General features: G+C 34.7%; 3 protein-coding genes across 3 annotated transcripts in view; 2 read left to right on the top strand and 1 right to left on the bottom strand.

Annotated features, from left to right (window-relative positions):
* LOC110032846 (cinnamoyl-CoA reductase 1-like) overlaps positions 1-2,205 on the top strand; it is a 4,859-nt gene extending 2,654 nt beyond the window's left edge. Inside the window, exons 3-6 of the mRNA XM_020736613.1 lie at positions 137-331; positions 987-1,149; positions 1,658-1,844; positions 1,925-2,205. Coding sequence (XP_020592272.1) covers positions 137-331; positions 987-1,149; positions 1,658-1,844; positions 1,925-2,069 — 690 coding nt within the window. The 3' untranslated portion in view covers positions 2,070-2,205. The remainder of the gene's footprint in view (positions 1-136; positions 332-986; positions 1,150-1,657; positions 1,845-1,924) is intronic.
* Positions 2,206-6,941: 4,736 nt separating this feature from the next.
* Positions 6,942-10,024, bottom strand: LOC110032845 (pentatricopeptide repeat-containing protein At4g39530). The gene has a single exon (XM_020736612.1). It carries the CDS (start codon positions 9,899-9,901, stop codon positions 7,451-7,453), a length of 2,451 nt encoding a protein of 816 aa, XP_020592271.1. The 5' UTR covers positions 9,902-10,024; the 3' UTR covers positions 6,942-7,450.
* A 2,218-nt stretch (positions 10,025-12,242) lies between these two features.
* LOC110032844 (outer envelope pore protein 16-2, chloroplastic) lies at positions 12,243-17,444 on the top strand. The gene is made up of 7 exons (XM_020736611.1): positions 12,243-12,435; positions 15,655-15,706; positions 16,041-16,112; positions 16,206-16,237; positions 16,326-16,359; positions 16,992-17,059; positions 17,216-17,444. Exons 1-7 carry the CDS (start codon positions 12,307-12,309, stop codon positions 17,357-17,359), a joined length of 531 nt encoding a protein of 176 aa, XP_020592270.1. The 5' UTR covers positions 12,243-12,306; the 3' UTR covers positions 17,360-17,444.
* The last annotated feature ends 1,564 nt before the right edge of the window (positions 17,445-19,008 follow it).

Here is a 19,008-nt window from a genome sequence, read left to right as displayed (position 1 = left end):
TAGACCTCAACCAAAAGTGAGGTCAACACTTGGATATTGTTTTTCTCTCAAAGCTTTATCAAGGTTGTCTGCTACCGTAACTTGTAGTTTTAGTTGCAGTTGGTAATTTCACTCAAGTTTGTTTTTTTCATTTCAGGCTGAGCTTATAGATCCTGCAGTGAAGGGAACCCTCAATGTGTTGAATTCCTGCTCTAAATCATCTTCTACTGTTAAAAGGGTAGTAGTGACTTCATCGATGGCAGCTGTTTCGTACAATGAAAGACCTCGTAATCCTGATGTTACAGTGGATGAAACATGGTTCTCCAATCCAGATTTATGCAAGGAAAAAAAGGTTGGTAAAAGCAACTCCATAATGTTGTCTGTTTGTGTTGTTTGTTGATTCATTCATTCTATAAGTTGTAGATGTTTATAAATTCAAGGATTTATACAGTTGTAGCAGAGAGAAATTGGGCCTAAATTAGAGTTTTTGAGTCAACCTATAAGTTATGGATGAATATTAGTGGCCATTAAGTCAAATATACGAGACAAACATCAATCTCTAATCTCCTTCCATTAACTTTTATATTTGCATGAATTTAGCGAAAGCACGATCTTTTATTATAGATCCTTCAGCCATCGCAATTCTAAGTTTATAATTTAAAAATGAAATTTTTATGAATGATTTACACACAGACCACTCAATTCCTATATATTTACATATCTAACTCATAAACTTCAATTTTTTACATACATCCCACCATACCTATGCATGAAAAAGGTGTATTTCACTTTTTAAAATTTAAAATGTGGTATTTTTAAAGTGACATGAAATATTTGGGCGGTATAAATGTAAAAAATAAAATTTAAGTTTTATATATGATAATTCTTGTTCTAATGGATGTATATGACCATTTGGCAAACGGCTTCACTTTCCTGTCCATCTTTTCTTCACAAATTACATCGTTATGCTGTTCCTTGTCATATCAGTCTAATTTTTTTTCTCTCAGGTTTGGTATGTTTTGTCAAAGACATTGGCAGAGGAGGCTGCTTGGAAGTTTGCAAAAGATCATGATATTGATTTGGTTACAATAAATCCTGCGATGGTCATTGGCCCCCTTCTTCAGCCAACACTTAATACAAGCAACGAAGCAGTACTGAAATTAATTGATGGTGCGTAAATATAGTCTTTGGTTTTTAAGATTAATCAGTATCTATTGCTTGTTGGTATGTTTGCATATCATACATTTTTAACATTCTGTGGATATCTATCGCAAGAAGATGTATTTTTGGGGGCATACCATGCAGTTGCTATGTATGTACATATCTAACAACTAAAACTTATTTTTTACATTTATACCACCTAAATCTTTCGCATCAACATATAAAATACCACCTTTTTTTTGCTTTTAAAAGTGAAATACACCTTATCATGCATAGGTTCCGTGGGATGTATGTAAAAATTGAATTGAGAAATACTCATAATTTCTCTTATATGACCATTTGCTATTGTTTTCTTCATCACCATCAACATTATCATTTGTGATTTCCAATATAATTTCCTTCTGCACCTATTTATATATTTTTTAACACAATTGCCTATCTAATTTATTAAAGAAAAAAGAGGCTTGGAGTGTAAATTTTTAATATATCAATTATAATAAAATGTGTGCCATTATAGGAAGTAGTTCGTTCCCCAATGTAACGTTCGGATGGGTTGACGTAAAAGACGTTGCTGAAGCACATATTCTGGCATTCGAAAATCCTTCCGCAAGCGGACGCTATTGTTTAGTCGAAAGAGTGCTCCACTTCTCTCAGCTCGCCAAGCTCATCAAAGAACTATATCCTTCCATTCAAGTTCCTGAGAAGTAAGTTCCAAAAAATAAAATTTATTTATTTATTTATTTTATATGATATATATCTGAAATAAAAATGTTTCTGATGGCAGGGCTGCAGGTGATGAGCCCTTTATCCCAACTTATCATGTTTCGAAGGAGAAGGTGAAGGGGTTGGGTATCAGCTACAGGCCATTTGAGGAGAGCCTCAAAGAAACTATAGAGAGCTTGAAGGAGAAGGGCTTTGCCAAGCTGTGAGTAGTTGGAATGAGAATGGAGAAATTAATTACTCTGAATTCTGGTACTGTTGCAAGAAAATAACTTTTTTGTGCTTTATATTATGATAATCAAATTTGGATTTTGATGAAAAAATTTCTACGTTTTTTGCATTTTAGATGTTGCTTCTGCTTAGTTATGATTGCATTTGGTCCAAGTTGGGTTTTTTTTTTTTTTTTTTTTTTTATAATTTTTATGAAGTTTGAAGGATGCACCTAATTTTTTGATTAAAAATGATTATAGGATTTTTACAAAGCCGTCCCAAGGGGGCATTTATATACATACCACAATTCTTATGTATTTACATACTAATAATAACATATGACATTCTTATTTACATGCGACTCAAATTATTAACATCGCATAAAAATTATCACCAATTAAAAGTGAAATGTGTTTTTTAATGAATAGGTTTATGAGATTAGAAGTGTTGTAAGTTTAAATATAAAATTATGGGTGTTAGATATGTAAATACACAAGAATTATGTGGTATGCATGTAAATTTTCTTAAAATAATTAGTGCACTAATGCCAATTTGTGAATAATACCGTCGTGAGTCAGTTGATATGCGTATAACTGTGAATAAGTATATTTGAGGGGGATAAATTATTTTTCCTTAATTATCAATGCAAGTGTTTTTATTATGCATTATAAAGTATTGTCTCATATTAGATTAGAGGAGAGCGCTATGTAAATGGAGAAATATTTGTGTATGTAAGATGTACGCAGAGCTGCGTGCATCTTGTAGGTTATAGGGAGGGTAGTGAGAATTATATTCGCGTTATACCTCTCGTAACCTCTCTCCCTGTAACCTGTAACTAGTAAGTTTCACGTTTCTGTTTTCATATATTTCTAAGTTACAGATTGGTCATAGGGATGGAGGTTACAGGAGGTATAACGCGGATATAACCCTCAATACCCTCGATGTAACCTACCAGAGGTACGTAGCGCTGTGTACGTCTTAAGTACGCAAATTTTCTCCTGTAAATAGGTGAGGACACATGTTAGATGCATATCGAAATTTAGCAGATATGTTGAAATTAAATTATAAAAATTATTTACAATAAATAATCATGACAATCATATCTTGTAAGGATGATATGATGATTAAGACTCACTTTAATCTTTATTCCTTATTTTTTAAACATTAGAAAAAAGCATTAGATAAATGCATGTCAAGACATTTGAATGATAACAAAATTAAAATAACATTCTATGTCCCTTAAATCATAAAGAAGTACAACCTTTTGTGGGTATGTTCACGTCAGATTACACATCCAATATTTCTAATTAATGTTTTTGGCTCATACATTAACTTATTCAGTGAAGGTTGGAAGTATGGATACAATTATACAAACGATACATGCATTAAATGAAATAAATGTATAGAAAATGAGTGTGACGATTATGACAAATTAAATTTTGTGATATGGTTTAATATTACTTATATTTTTATTATAAATGACATCAGTTGAGAAGAGTCTACTCGAAGATTAGATTTTTGCATATTAAAAAAGAGTAAGATTGTTTTAAATCCTCCAAGAAGGACATATAAACAATAGCATTAGCCCCCAATCCGACATGTCGCTTCTCGAATCCCTTGAAGATAAACCTCATTTATCAAGTATCAAGCATGAACATGCTGATTAATTTCATGACAATCAAGCAAACAACTAGAATGGAAGTGGCTCTCCCATCATTGCATGATTGACCTCCTAGGCTCCTACCTCGCATGAAAAGCACATGACGAATATAGTCAATCGAAATAAACTCCACTCTCTTATAAACATGTATACCTGGCTCTCCTTCAAATTAACATGCGGGGAATCTTAAGAGTGCTTCTACTTGCCTTAAAGAATTGTTTGTCTCCTTCTTGATTGGATTCAGTATGCAGGGCTGTCAAAACGGTTTGTTGTTCGCGAACAGCTCGTGTTCGGCTCGTTTGCTAAGTTAACGAGCCAAAAACAAACAAAGATTTGTTCGTTCGTGTTTGACTTTATTTTGGCTCCAAATACTACTCATCAATTATATATATATATTGATGAGTAGTATTTTTTTAAAATTTAATTGACTCCAAGGCTACAAAGAATTATAATCAATTAAAAATATTAATTAAGAACATGAAATAAAAAATATTAAATTAGATTCAAATGATGTTTTAATATAAACAATAATTTTTAAATCTTGTCACAACCCTTAACATCTTATGGCTACATGATTATGGTTGTCAAAATGACTCTTTGTTTGTGAATAACTTGTGCTAAGTAAATGAGTCGAGCAAGAACACACTTTTTGAGCTCAAAATATAAACGAGCTGAACAGTAGTTGAGCCTGGGCTCGCTCGTGTTCGGCTCGTTTACACCCCTATCAATATGTGCTTATATCAAAGTGCCACTCTCCTGTCTTGAAAGGTTTGGTTGACCTTTTTCCTAACTTGATTTTAAAGATATCTCAATGGCACTCTCCTTCCACATAAAGCTATGGCTGACCCCGCTTGCAAGTAAAATGAAGATAACAATAAGGAGGTTAGATTATCTCTATGTAATACTTCTAGTAGCTCCATATATGCAAGTATTAGGTAAGCTTGAATCACATTGAAGTATTACTAAAAGAGTTTTTGCTTATTTGCAAGTGAATTTGAAGTTGCTTGTGGCATCTACTTCCATCTAAGGTTCTTTGGTGAGATCTTCATTAAAATTTTGTGCTTTGTTCATTATTTCATCTCCTTTCTGTTCTAGTCTCTCTAGGCCATAATCTAAACCCTACAAACTTCAATACCAATATATTAGTCTCCACATAATATCACACCACCATTCAATCCTAGAAAAATCAATTCATAGTGATTTGATTAAGATTGAATGAATAAATTCCTAGATATAAGTTGTATTTATAGAAAAACAAGATAAGTAAAGATGCTAAAAAACTATAAACTATATGAGAAGATATTTGCCTTATTTGCATTCATTTAATAGTCTATCACATCATAAGGATAATTAATAGGTAAAAATCATGATAAATAATGCACTAAAGACCACAATACCCCCTTTTGCAATAATGGAATTCCTTATCCTTAAGTGTAATTAGAGAAGTAAGGTTCAAAGTTCTTAAATTACTTGAATATGAATTTGGAAGTTATTAGGTGTGGAGTCTGATTTGGAGCACCCGCACACACACGCTAAGGACAAAGCGCCCAACACTTTTGCGTCACGTTGTGGGCACCCAAACGCCCATTCTAGAGCTCAACAGAGAAGAGGGCACTCAAGGATAATTAATAGGTAAAAATCATGATAATTCATGCACTAAGACTACAAAACCCCCTCTTGCAATAATGCCCTTGCTTATTCTTAAGTGTAATTTGAGAAGTAAGGTTTAAACTCCTTAAATTACTTAAATATGAATCCAGAAGTTGTTAGGTATGAGACTGATTTGGAGTACCCGCACAAGCACGCTCAGGACCGAGCAACCGACACTTTTGCATCGGGTTGTGGGCACTTAAGCGCCCACTCTAGAGTTCAACAGAGAATGGGTTGTGGGCACTTAAGCTCAAGTGCCCAATTTAGGTTGGGTGCTCCTGTTCGCTTTAAAAAGCACGACGCTTCCGGGCCAAGTTCGTGCGTCTACGCACCCGGAGCGGTTGGAGCAGGATTTTGGTTTAAGAGGCCAAATTTCGAGCGGCGTGAGTTTACTTCTTCCTTAGGTGTTCTTCGATAAAAATCTAGGTGAAGATGACAGGTGTCGGAGAGAACGATTTCGGTGATTTCGATGTGCTTTTCTCTCGTCAGATAGGAGAAAAAAAGTTTGGAGCGAGGTCTCACAAGTTTCCTTGAGAGAGGAGAAGAAATTGAGTGTGGTCTCTGTAAGCCCTTTGATTTTCATAGTGAAATTTTTATGGTGGTGTGGCTCCGCGGTTTTTTCCTATTCTCGGATTTTTTCACATTAAATTCTCGCATTTTTTTCTGATTTTTTTTTTGTGCTTCTATTTGTAAGTTTATTCCGATTTTTTTGAATTTATGCTATTCTATTCTGTGGTGTGGTTTAGATTTCTAATTAATCTAAGCCCCAGTGAATTTGCAAGGAAATTCTTCCAGGAATTTCCTCAATAGAAGTGACATTTTCTCCTCTCTTTATACATGTAGATGCTCCCTCTTCTCAAGAAGTTGGGTTTGAAATTTGAATTTATGACCTTTTTTGAAACTTGAATTTATGACCGTTTGATTTGCTATCATGTGCTTGATGGACCAAATCTAACATTTGGGCTTGACTTGAGCTTAATATGTGCTTGATGTAGCAAACCTTAGGATTGGTCTTTCGTGAAAGAGCTTCAAAAATTTTGATCATACGAAAATATAAAACAACAAAAAGCATAATAAATAACAAAATGAAGAATTATCCAAAAAACATATTGGCACCTAATTAAAAAACTATAATCCTAAAATAGTTGATAGAAATTTATGCTTTATGAGAATCCTGCAGTTTTAAATAAAATTAAAAAAAATTATTACATCATTTGATTTAAGTAAAATATCAACCATGTGAAACAGAGTAAGATAATGATTAATGGAAGTTGTAGAAGCCAAAACAAAAAGAGATTATGTTAAGCAATTAGGGAGTGTGAATTTGGAGTTGGTCCTCATGCACTTGCAATCAAACTCATAATCATCACACCAATAATTAAAACTATTTTCAACCTAAACATTAAGTTCAAAAATGACAGGTAATCACTAGTGTTTCTATATCAACATATTATTCAAGTATCATGCATGAGGTTAAACTCAATACTCTCACATTTCTAAACTAAAGTAAATAGATTAAAAGACTAAATAGAAACTACAAGAAGTGGACATTTTACATTAATGCATGCCAACTCATTATGCCGAAAACTTTGATGTCGATGAAGCATGTATACATCTAAGATCATAGCAAAGATCAACAATAGTGCACTAAAAGATATGAAATGCAGCCCACATAAACTATGTACATCAAAATAATCAGCATCATGCATGCATGTATGGTTGGTTCCTCATGCTATACAAATTATCAAGGCTAGAATAAACCATGCATGTATAAATTGGTTCTTTCCTCATATTTGGATGAATCATATATACCATTCAATCAAGTTGGTATTTCACAGTAAATCCTTAACTAATATTATTTCTAAACTTGGAATCGCAGATGCTGCTGGCAAAGTTCAACCAGCATTACCTGTAAAGCATTCGTCTAATTCTGGACAGCTGATTTTAAACTCCACGCATTTGATGAGAAAAATAGATGATTTTCACTTCAAATAGCTCTTTTTTTCATTATTATAACTTATGCTATGAAACTTCGCATGCAATTTCATCCAGTACATCCATCATCAGAGATTAAGCAATGTAGGGTACATATCCAAAAGCTTTAAGCATCAATGTCAAACAATCTAGCATTGAATAAATCACATCTGCTTCTTGATGCTCCAATCCTTTTGCTATAAACACATGAACCTTCTTCTTCACTTCAATCCAGCTATAACCAGGCTCCTTCACAGCCCCTATTTGGTCCATCCTCTCCCTTACTTTCTCCACCTCTTCCCACATACCCTTAGAGGCAAGCATATTAGACATTAGAACATGTGACCCACTATTATTCGAATCTAACGAGATTGCCTTCCTCGCTGCAAGCCTTCCCAACTCAACATCCCCATAAACTCTGCAAGCACTTAACAAGCTCCTCCATACTGCTGCAGCAGGTTTTACTGGCATCTGTTCAATGAATTCCTTTGCCTCTACCAATCTCCCTGCACATCCCAAAAGGTTAACTACAGAAGCATAATGCTCCATCCCTGGTTCAATTCCAAAACCATTTTTCATAGCACAGAAGTGGGATAATCCTTCCTCAACTAGCCCGCCATGGCAGCACGCTGTAAGCACACCAACAAATGTTACATAGTTCGGCGCCACTTTCTTACCTACCATTGACTCGAAAATCCTAAGTGCTTCTTTGTAGTGCCCATGCTGTGCAAACCTGGAGATCATCGAATTCCAGCATGCAACGTCTCTTTCATTTATCTCTTCAAATAAAGTCCGAGCATCCTCGATACTTCCACATTTTGCATACATGTCAATAAGCGCATTCAAAACATGTGAATCAAATTCTAGACCCACTTTCGTAATTTGAGCATGAAACTGTGAACCGTGGAAGAGACTAGCGAAAGAGCTAGCCATTGCAACAACTGAAGTAAAGGTAAATTCATTAGGCCTCATTCCAACAATGAAGAGTTGATGGAAGAGTTTAAGAGCTTCTTCACCTTGACCATTCTGAACATACCCAAACAGCATAGCATTCCACATGACTAAATCCCGTTCTTCCATCTCATCAAAAACTTTTCTTGCATCATCAATATATGAACATTTAGAGTATACATCAACCAAGGCGCTTCTAGCAAAAGGTTCCAATGTTACACCGGACTTAATTATCAAGCAATGAACTTGCTTGCTGGTATCCACCATGGACAATGACGCACAAACTCCAATAACACTCACGAAAGTTAGAAGGCTTGGATGTAAGGAGAAGGATCTCATCCTGTTGAATAGAGTGAAAGCCTCCGAAATCTCATCATGTCTGGCATACCCTTCCATCATGGCATTATAAGAAACTACATCTTGTTCATTCATGGCATGAAACAAAACTTTTGCATGATCTAAAGCATCGCATTTGGCATACATGTCAATGAGTGCATTATTTACATATCCATCAAACCACAAATAAGCTTTTATGGTATATGCATGTACTTCCTTACCATGTTGTAAAGCAATTAAAGAACCACATGAACTCAGAGCACTCGTACAAGCAAATGCATCAGGTCTCCATCCTACCCTGTTCATTTCAGAAAACAAAGCTAGTGCATCCATGTCATATGAATTCTGCATATAGCCAGAAATCATAGTGGTCCAAGACACAAGATTTCTGGAAGAAATCCTCTCAAATACCTTTTTGGCAGTTCCAACCTTGGAGCACTTACAGTAAAGATCAACCAGCACGTTATTAACAGAGACATCCATCTCAACTTCCCTTCTATATACATAACCATGGGCTTGCCTACCACCTTCGAGAAATTCCATGGCTGCGCAAGCGCTTATCAAACTAGAAAGGACAAACATATCAGGCTCCACTCCTGAGGCCTTCATCTGGCTAAACATCCTAAGGGACAACTCATGTCGCCCCATTTGACAGAAGCCTGACAAAATGGCAGTCCATGTAACAGAGTTCCTAACTGGGAGCTCCTCAAATATCACCATGGCTTGTTCCATGCACCCACTCCTTGAATAGAAGTTAATCAGTGCAGTGCCCACAAAAACATCCAAAGCCAAACCAGTCTTAACGGCAAGACCATGAACTTGAACCGCGCAACCAGTAAGAACTTCTGACTGACAACAGGCTCGCAGAATGCTGGAAAGAATGAACTCATTGGGGTTTTCTGAGAAGGTGGAGGACCTTCGAAAGCATGAAAAGAGGAAAAGGGCATCTTCAGCTTGGAAATGCTGCGTGTACATGGAGATCATGGAGGACCATGATATGATGTTCCTTTGAGGCATTCCATCGAACAGTTGGCAGGCTTCGTGGAGAAGGCCGGATTCAGAGTATCCTTTGATGAGTAGATTGTTGATGAAGAGGTCGGACCGGAGGCCGGCAACAAGGGCTTGTGCGTGAATTGGTTGGAGAAGATGGGAGCGGAGGGGAGGGCTTGAGATACATGATTGAAGGAGGTCAGCGATAATGGCTGGAAAATGGCAGGTAGAAGAAACCAGGGAAAGTGCTGGTTTAAATTTAAATATCATGCGAACTTGGCAACGGCTAGTTTGCTTTCATGGAGTTTGCAGGGCAAATCAATAAGAAAATTTGCTTAAAATATAGAATTTATAACAGCGATTAACTAAAGCTCATGAGAATTAATTACAACACCAAGAAACACTGAAGAAATTAAGTTAAAAAAAAATTCAGGTTAATTAAGAATTTTGGTTATTAATATTTATTTATTTTTCATTATTAATAACGAAGTGTGCAACACTATCTTTTACAAACAACATACAAAACTCAAACAATTAATATCAAATTCACAAATAACAGAAATAAACATCAATTGTATAAAATATTAATACAATAAATAATGAATCTCTTTAATAATCATTACAATTAATAATACGATGAATACTAAAATCACCTATAATATCGCATTCATAATTTGTTTCCTCAACTCCATTCCACTTATTTGGGTGCTACGGTGCTAGAAAATGAAAAGAAAGGATCTATAAAAACAAAGAATATAGCATTATGGTACCATATTTTGAAATTATTTGGCATCGAGAGAGCTAAAATCAGCCAAAACAATGAAATAAAACTTAGAAAGACCGTGAGGAAATATTTAATAGGTGCAGATAAAATATGTGTGGAAGGTGTAAATTTCATTGTATTTTAGTTGTATTAATACAACCAATACAACTAAAATACAAAGAAATCCGCATGTGCAGACTCTGCACCTTCATGATCTTCACAATCTGTATGTTGTATTGGTTGAATTGGTTATATTGGTTGTATCCTACATGCAAGCTCTAAATTTACATAAATATTTACTTATACAATTCTAAAGTTTATTCAGTCTCTAAATTGAAAATTGAATATCTTAAGTAAATTGATAATCACTAACTGGACAGATTTCCTGGTAACAATCACAATAAAAATTGGTAATTCATAAAATATTATGTTTATTTTATCTTGTTAAATTTACAAATTTGTCACTCAGACTTAATCCAAACCATTCTCAACTATTGTCTTAAGAATCTGAGCAGCCAAATAGGATTTGCTGATCTGAGTATGACCCAAAATTGACTGGATCCGACTCTAGTAACTCATTTAATATAAGCATAATAGTTATTTAGGCCAAATTCAAGTCAAGTTTGAGTTGGTGGGTTTGATTCATGTCAACTGCGTCATTCATATGTCAAGGTGTCGACAAGTCCACTTAAAATTGACAAGAAAAATTAAAAAATGTTGTGATTTTTTACCCGAACCCGATCTATAAATTAATCAAGTCAACTTGAACCCAAATATTTTGAGGCGGGTTCGAGTCAAGTCAACTTATCGGGTCGGTTTTTTGACACTCTTACTTAAAATCATGTCATGCTTTTTTTTTGGCCACTCAAATTAGGGTAATAAAATGTTCAAGTGATTATATTTTAGGTCATGTTACATACTTACCAAACAATTCTTATGTATTAACATATCTTGCCTAAACATTCATGTTTACAAGCACATTACTCAAATCTCTATAATACATTATAAATATCACCATCACCACCAAAAAAGCCTGAAGTCATTTAGTCCTTTTAGCTAATTGAAAAGATACAATCTTACTGCCTTTTTTTTCTTTTGTTGAATAATAAAGATTATTCAACTCCCCTCAATTTTTATTGATTTTGGTTCATTTAGAAAGGGCATGGCTTCTTTTGAGAGACAATAACATTTGGTAAATTTTCACCGTTTTCATATCATATATTTCCTCCTCCGATTGAAAAAAATATTTCATCTGCATGTCTGCACGGAGAATCACTAGCGGCTATGTCACCCTACGTTGACGTGTATGACAACGTGATCGTTGGTGGTTGGACGTCTAGATGTGTGACATCCGAACGAAATATTTTCTCTTTCCGATTTGACAAACATGAACATTTTAAAGAAATTTACTTCAAACAAAAGCTATATAGGTTGCCCTTCCAACATGATGTGGTCATCATTTATGCCATCACATTCAAGTTGTATTATCATCACTAAGATAAGAACTGAAACTCATCGCATCATCTCTAAGATTTTAACTTTAAAAAAGTAATTAATTCAACGATCTTTTTTGAATCAATATCACTAAAAATAATATGTAAATATGCACAAAGATTTTTATCTTTATAAATCTTACATTCAGAAATTCGTACATATCTCCTTGACAGATAATGTTTGCCCATCTGCCGCGTGTCAGTTTGGCAAGTGATATCCGGGTGGCAAAGCAACACGTGGAGCTTGCCATGCACACACGTAAGCAGTGCGACGGTCGCGTTCTGCATGCAATCTGAAACACTAATCCTATAGCCATTGCTCCTCTTCTTAAAAGCTTCTCCATCATTTTCTCTCTGTTTCATTCTCTGTTCTGTACTGCTTTAAGGAAGAAGAAGAAGAAGAAGAAGGAAGAAGGAAAATGAGCGAGCTCAAATCAGAGACGAGAAATCTGATAGACGACTTGAGAAACTTTGACAAAGGTTCGCTCTTTGACTTGGGCCATCCTCTCCTCAATCGCATTGCCGATAGCTTCGTCAAGGCTGCAGGGGTCAGTTTTCTACACTGCAATTTTACCATTTTTATATGATTCTGTTTTTGCAAAAAAAAAAAAAAATAGTAGGAAAAAAGGACCGAGTATAATTTCATTGAATAGGTTGTTAGAGGTTTGGCTGCGTACGTTAAGTCAAGTTAACCCCACTGTTGGTGGTCAGCGATTTTGAGAGTGATCCTTTGATTTGTGTGATTGACTTTAGGTTTGGGCTAGTTAGGAAGTCTATATGCTCCGACCGAATAATGACCATGTATTTTAATTCTATATTTTGATAATTTTTAGCAAGGGCATTCTCGATTATAGTTCATGTATTGATGCCATAGCTAAGCAAAAAAAACAAGACATGCTCTCGAAGTTTCGTTTCATTATGTTTCATATTAATATTTCTAAATGGTTTTTTGAATGATGTCATCTTCACAGCCAACAACCTCATCAATAGAGTTCATAAAAAAATTCACAAATTTCAGACCCCCCTTATTCGTCTTGATGTATTGTTTTCTTACCAACCAGCCTTTCTCCACTTTAGACCTCAAAATTTTTGAGTGCATACCCTTTGCTCGGGATACAAACCCAACTCGTTATAAAATTAATCTTGGTATATGCTGCCCTGGTTGAAGGATGGGATAAAGACCAAATATACAAGCACAAACTTCATGGAGATCCTTGTTCAGGCCCAACAATAATTGGAACATAATTCTTTTCCATACTTTTTGGAAGAGGAAAAGAATTGCAAGAGAAATCCAAGACTAGTGTCCAGAAGTAGGTGTCACAATAGATAGTCCAACAGGTACTTGCAGACAGAAGAAATGATAAGAACTACCAATCAAGTTCTTCATGGAACTAATCGGTCATGACATGGCCATGAAGCTTTCCACTTGTCACGCTGCATATGTTGGGCCAGTCTTAGGAGGTCCATGAGTCATATCTGTGAAGTAGCTGAATTTATCTCAACCTTTGATTAACAATGAAATAACTTGAGATCATTAGAGGATGGTAGAGTTGTTGAGTTTGTGGGCACTAATAAAAAATTTATGTGGTTCTCATGTCTTCCGGTCTACGGAGAAGTTTGGGTTGATCCTCTGGTGAACTCAAGGGGTACGTCGGATGGCAATTCAGGGGTGGATGAATCTGCCATGGCTCCGACGGAGCCAAAGGTAAGGTTTAGAGACAACCCTTAGCTGTCAGCCAAAGAGGGCCTGTAGTGTATGTATTCAGCTGACATAAGGGAGATTTGATGTTCCTGGATGGTTTCTAGTTTGCAGGAGGGGGAGGTCCAGCCGAGAGAAAGCTTGCAAGGGAAGAATCTAGTCAATTGGAGGGAGATTCGGTGGTTTTGGGAGGAATTTTGGTTGGTAGGAGGGACGTTCGGCGGCCAGAAGGTCTGCAGGGAAGAAATCTGACTTCTGGAAGGAGCTCAATCGGTCCTGGAAGGGAGTCCAACTGGCAGTAGGTAGGCCCGACAACGGGAAGGGCCCGTAGGGAAGGATAGATTACCTAAAACCTGCAATGGAATGCCTGCAGCAGGAGTTTCAATGGCATGGGTATGGTATCGACCGCTAGGGTAAGTTCCCGTGGCTCTAATACTATGTAGGAATTAGAAATTCAGTGGGTTCCTTTTTTGATATGAAAAAGAAATAATTACACGATATTGGCATGCATGAAGATGCTGCATACTAGACCTTGTAGAAGAAGACTGTTCTCTTAAGATGTGGTAATAAATGCAGAAGAAAATGAACAAAGAAGATAAAGTAGAAAAACAGAAAATTGAGAAAAACCATGCTACAACTCAATCGAAGAGTGTAGACTCTCGCAAAACTTGAATCTGAGGTCAAGGACAGGGATGAGGACTAGGGAGAGAAAACCCAATTGTAAGAATTGAGAATTTAGCAGGATCTTTTATTGATATGAAAAAGAGATATAAATATACCTTACATGAGGTTCTTAATAGTTACTTGGAGATGAAAAGGAAACATAAAATAGAAAGGCAATAAATTCAATGAGATAATTCCTAATAATTGATTGGAGATAAAAGAAGACAAAAAATAGGAAGGACAATAAATCCAATTTTTCTAAGAGTTTGTATTATTAGAATTGAGATATTGCATAATTCGACAGTTTATGCTACAACGCAGAGCTCTTTGAGTACATTTTTAGATATGGAGATATCATACGTTGTTGAATTATTGTTTTTCTTGGCAAGTTTTTATATCCTAAAGATAATAAGAGGATTTTCATAGAAGAGCACAATGGTAGGTTCTTGTATGACGACCATCTTTGGTTAATTAAAAAATTAGATCAATAACATAGTTATCAAATATAAATGCAATAGATTCTTTGAATATCCAAATTTTTTGTTCTTTTAGTGAAGGAGCCTCTATAGAAAATTTGTGTTATACTCCATTTAAGGTTGTAGAATAAGTTGAGTTTAGGCAGATCATTGAAAGCAAAGTTTAATCAGAATCTAAAAATTCAAAACTTAATAAATAAGAGTTTATATCTTTCTAATTAGTGCATTGGATTTATCTATGTCCTTCCAACAAAATTGAGACTTGTAATTGTGCATAAAAGCAACTTTATTAACCATGGTATCCCTCTACCTGAGGGCTTCTGTCTTCTTCTATAACGACTAGTTTTGATACTAGCAGGCTTAAATCTTTAGCCTAGATCTCTCTGATTTCAAACTTAAATTCTTTTTTGACAATTCATGCATACAAGTCCTCCATATCTTTCCCACTCGGTTTTTTGTGAAGTGTAGCTTTTGATTGTGGATAACAGTTGAAAGAATCAAGGCTTATGTTCCACACTATCTCATTTTGTAGAGATTGAACCCCTCAAGAAAACTTCAAGCTGCCTTATGAACACAATCAAAATGCCCTCTTAACTCAAGAGATGAAGTAATGTGGTTTTCATTGCTGAATAAACTGAAGAATGCATACATAACGTAATTCTTATGTTGTTATATATCTACCACCAAAAACTTTCATATTTACATGCATGGCATTTGGTTCTTTTATATCAAATCAAAATTATTACTTCTTCCTAGTTTTTAAAAGCGTAAAATACATATTTTCATGCATAGATTTGTAACACTAATGTACTGTAAATGTATATTGATCAGTTTAGGTGTCTATGTAATTAAATAAGATTTGTGCGGTGTGTATGTAAATTTTCCTTATTTTTAACTTGGCTGTTTTTCCCACCTTGTGATTTCTACAGATTGGAGCTATCCATGCAGTTTCCCGAGATGTCTATTTCAGTGCTGTGGATGGTAATCTCATTATTTACAACTTCATCTCCTATATGTGTGTGTCTGTCTGGTGGGTGGGGGAGTGTGTGTGCAGGTGTGTGCCCGTGCGATGTGTGCTTGGTGTGTGGAGAAAATATTAATTCTGGACTTCCGCAAGTCCGAATAGCCAATTGTTCGCTTATCGCTAATGTATACAACGGCATGACGCCTGACGGTTGGCTGTCTGTATGTGCGGCGTCCAGACGGAAAATTTTCTCGTGTGTGTGGGCGCATGAGGCGCCTGCGCTGTATGTATTTTTATAGTAACTTTTTGATTTTCTACTTTTAAAGATTAAAACAGGCATTTTTAATTCAGGTTCTGGTATTGACTCTAGCACTGTGCCAGATCTCTCGGGTGCAAAGAAGCGTAGGTTCCCAGATCTGAGAGGTAAATGGGCTTGTAATTATTTATTTATTTTTCTATAGTTTTAATGCTCGGAATTATTAAGTTAATATATTTCTTCATTTTGCTACTGTGCAGGAGATCATAGTAATAACTCACTTGAAGCATTGGTGAGAAGTGGGATACAATTTAATTTCATATTTTAAAGAAATCCATTTTTTTTCTTTTATCTATTTTTTTCTATTCTTTTGTGTCCAGTTAAAAAACACTGGAAGGGAATCATTCCAATGGGGTAAGTTCTCCTTATTTCAGTCTTATGTTGCTCAAATCCAACCAAACACCAAAACATATTAAAATTAAATCTAACATTCTGTTAAATCCAATTTTCTTGCTTTTGTCTTCTTCTTCTCGCTTTTTGTCACCTATATGATGTAAAATCTGATTACATGAGACTCTCAAGGACAAAAAAATCCTTCATCAGTTAGGTGTAGGCCCTCGAAAAATAGTATTTAAGTCATGAACTGCCCACCACCCCTAAGAGTTTTTTTGGGAGGTGACAAATGATATTAGAACAGATTACTGTCTGTCAGATGTGTGAACTCTCCATGGTCTAGTGGGAGCTTCGGTAGAGTCGATCCGTTACGAGGGCATCACGTGATTGTGTGGAAGAGGATGTCACGGACAAAAAGTCCCACATTGGCTAGGTGTAATGCCAAAAAATAGTATTTAAGTCCTGGGTTACTACCACCTCTAAGAGCTCCTTTGGGAGTTAACAGATTTATTCCGCCATTATTTGTGAGCAAGAATCATCGCAACATGAATTTGATAAATTTAAATTTATCAGATTTAATAAATTCTATTTAACGAAAATCAAATCAAAGTTAGTAATGTTATTTTACTTTATTTGGGATGCTTATTTTATAGGTTTGACTGCCGGCATTTACTCTGGGTTAACCTATAGCTTGAGAGAGGCTCGTGGAACTCATGACTGGGTAATCTCTTACTCTTTTCCTCCATAAAATACTGAAAATGAAAAAAAAAGCCAATTTTTACGCAAATGAAGTTTTTATGCACCTTAATTTGCTATAAAATATAATCCTTTTAATATATATATGAAAAACCAAACTTTTGAATTTTTGCTGCTGCAGAAGAACAGTGCAGTTGCAGGTGCAGTTACAGGAGCAGCTCTAGCCTTGACATCACAGGGCGCAACTCAGGAGCAGCTGGTGCATTACGCCATTACCGGAGCTGCCATCTCCGCTGCAGCTAGTCTTCTCCGTGGCATTTTCTGATGGAAAGACAAATTGATGTTTCTTGCATTTTTTTAGTGTGTTTTTAGGCTCTTTTTTGCTGCATGAAAAACTGAGGTTTTAATAATTTGATGAACAATTTGCTTTGGTTTGAAACTAATTTAATGGCGATGAAATGTTTGTTCAATCATGAGTTTTTGAAACTTGATGGATGGTTGAGATTGCATGCAATTGGAATAGGTCACAATGTAATAAATCATGTGGTACAATATAATATGATAAGAAGTAATATAAGCTCTTTATATATGTACTTTCAATTTTTATGTATGTGTCCTATTAATTATGCATGCAAATGTGTGATTCATTTTTTAGAAGTTAAATTGGTGGTATTTTTGATGTGATTCATTTTCTAGAAGAAGTCGTGATCTTTGATGCACTATGGGAAAAAGTCCTATTGAACCTAATGCCTTTGTTTTCCACTCACGAAGCTAAGCTAGGGAACTGGATCGGTAGACACGCCCCTATTCTGACGCTTTCTCCCAACCACAATGTGGTTTCAAATGCATTTTTTTTTAACTATATATTTTAGTGAGGTGGTGGTCCATATGGTTGTTGATAAAAATTAATAAAAATTTCGATTTAGATGTTTTATTTGTTGAAAGAAAATGTGGCTTATAATGTCTATTAAATTTACATTTATATAAAATCAATTTAAAAATTCTAGACTCATTTCTATACATATAAAATATTCATTTGAAATATTTTTTTTTCACATAATGAAATTTATTATGATAATTTAAATCCAATGTTTTGCCATCAAACACGGACTTGTACCCTAAAACGTGCACTTAATGGTTGAGAGTTTAGATTCCCACCCTGAAGTTGCGAATTCGAACCGTGCATATAACATTTAGGCTCAATTTTCCAAATGTATATATTAAACAAAGCTGCCATTATTTTGATTAAATCAAAAGGATAGATTTCATTTGATTATTAAAATATTAGTTCAATTTTTAATTATACTTATATTGTTCTTATTAACGATTATTAGTTCAATTTTTATTTTCTTAAATCAGCTAAATAGAAAAATAAATAAGACTAATTTTATACAAAACTTATAAAAGATTGGAAGAAAATCTTCTCTTTAAATTAAAAACATACTAAAAATTAATTTTCAATTTAGCTTCCAAATAAACTCAATTTTTCCAAAAAAAAAAAAAATGATAATAAAAAAATAAAATAAAAATACTTAGCAAAATTCTTTGGGGTATTCACATACATATCACACAATTTTCATGTATTTACAAAAGTAACAATTAAAGTTCAATATTTACTTATATAACACTCAAATATTTAACATCACATCAAAAATATCACCAAGATTTAACTTTTCTAGATTGGAATATACCTTTTCTATAAAGTTCTATACAAATAAATATCAACATGTGGCCATTACAAATATAAATACATATAAGTATAATATGGTATGTACATGCATCCCCAAATTTTTTTGCATAAATGTATTGCTAACAATGGAGTAGAGAAAAATCATGAAGGTTGCAACAAAATGAAAATGTCATCCATTGCATGTTCCAACATAAATTAAAATTGCAAGTTCCAACATAAATTAAAATTGCAAGTTCCAAGTTTCTAAAAATCAAACTGAAACATCAAAAAATTTCCCTAACTGA

Source organism: Phalaenopsis equestris, unplaced genomic scaffold (genome assembly GCF_001263595.1).
Source record: "Phalaenopsis equestris unplaced genomic scaffold, ASM126359v1 Scaffold001038, whole genome shotgun sequence".
In the NCBI taxonomy this organism is placed as follows: Eukaryota; Viridiplantae; Streptophyta; class Magnoliopsida; order Asparagales; family Orchidaceae; genus Phalaenopsis; species Phalaenopsis equestris.
Note: the sequence above shows the minus strand (reverse complement) of the source record. Positions and strands in the feature narration are given on the sequence as shown.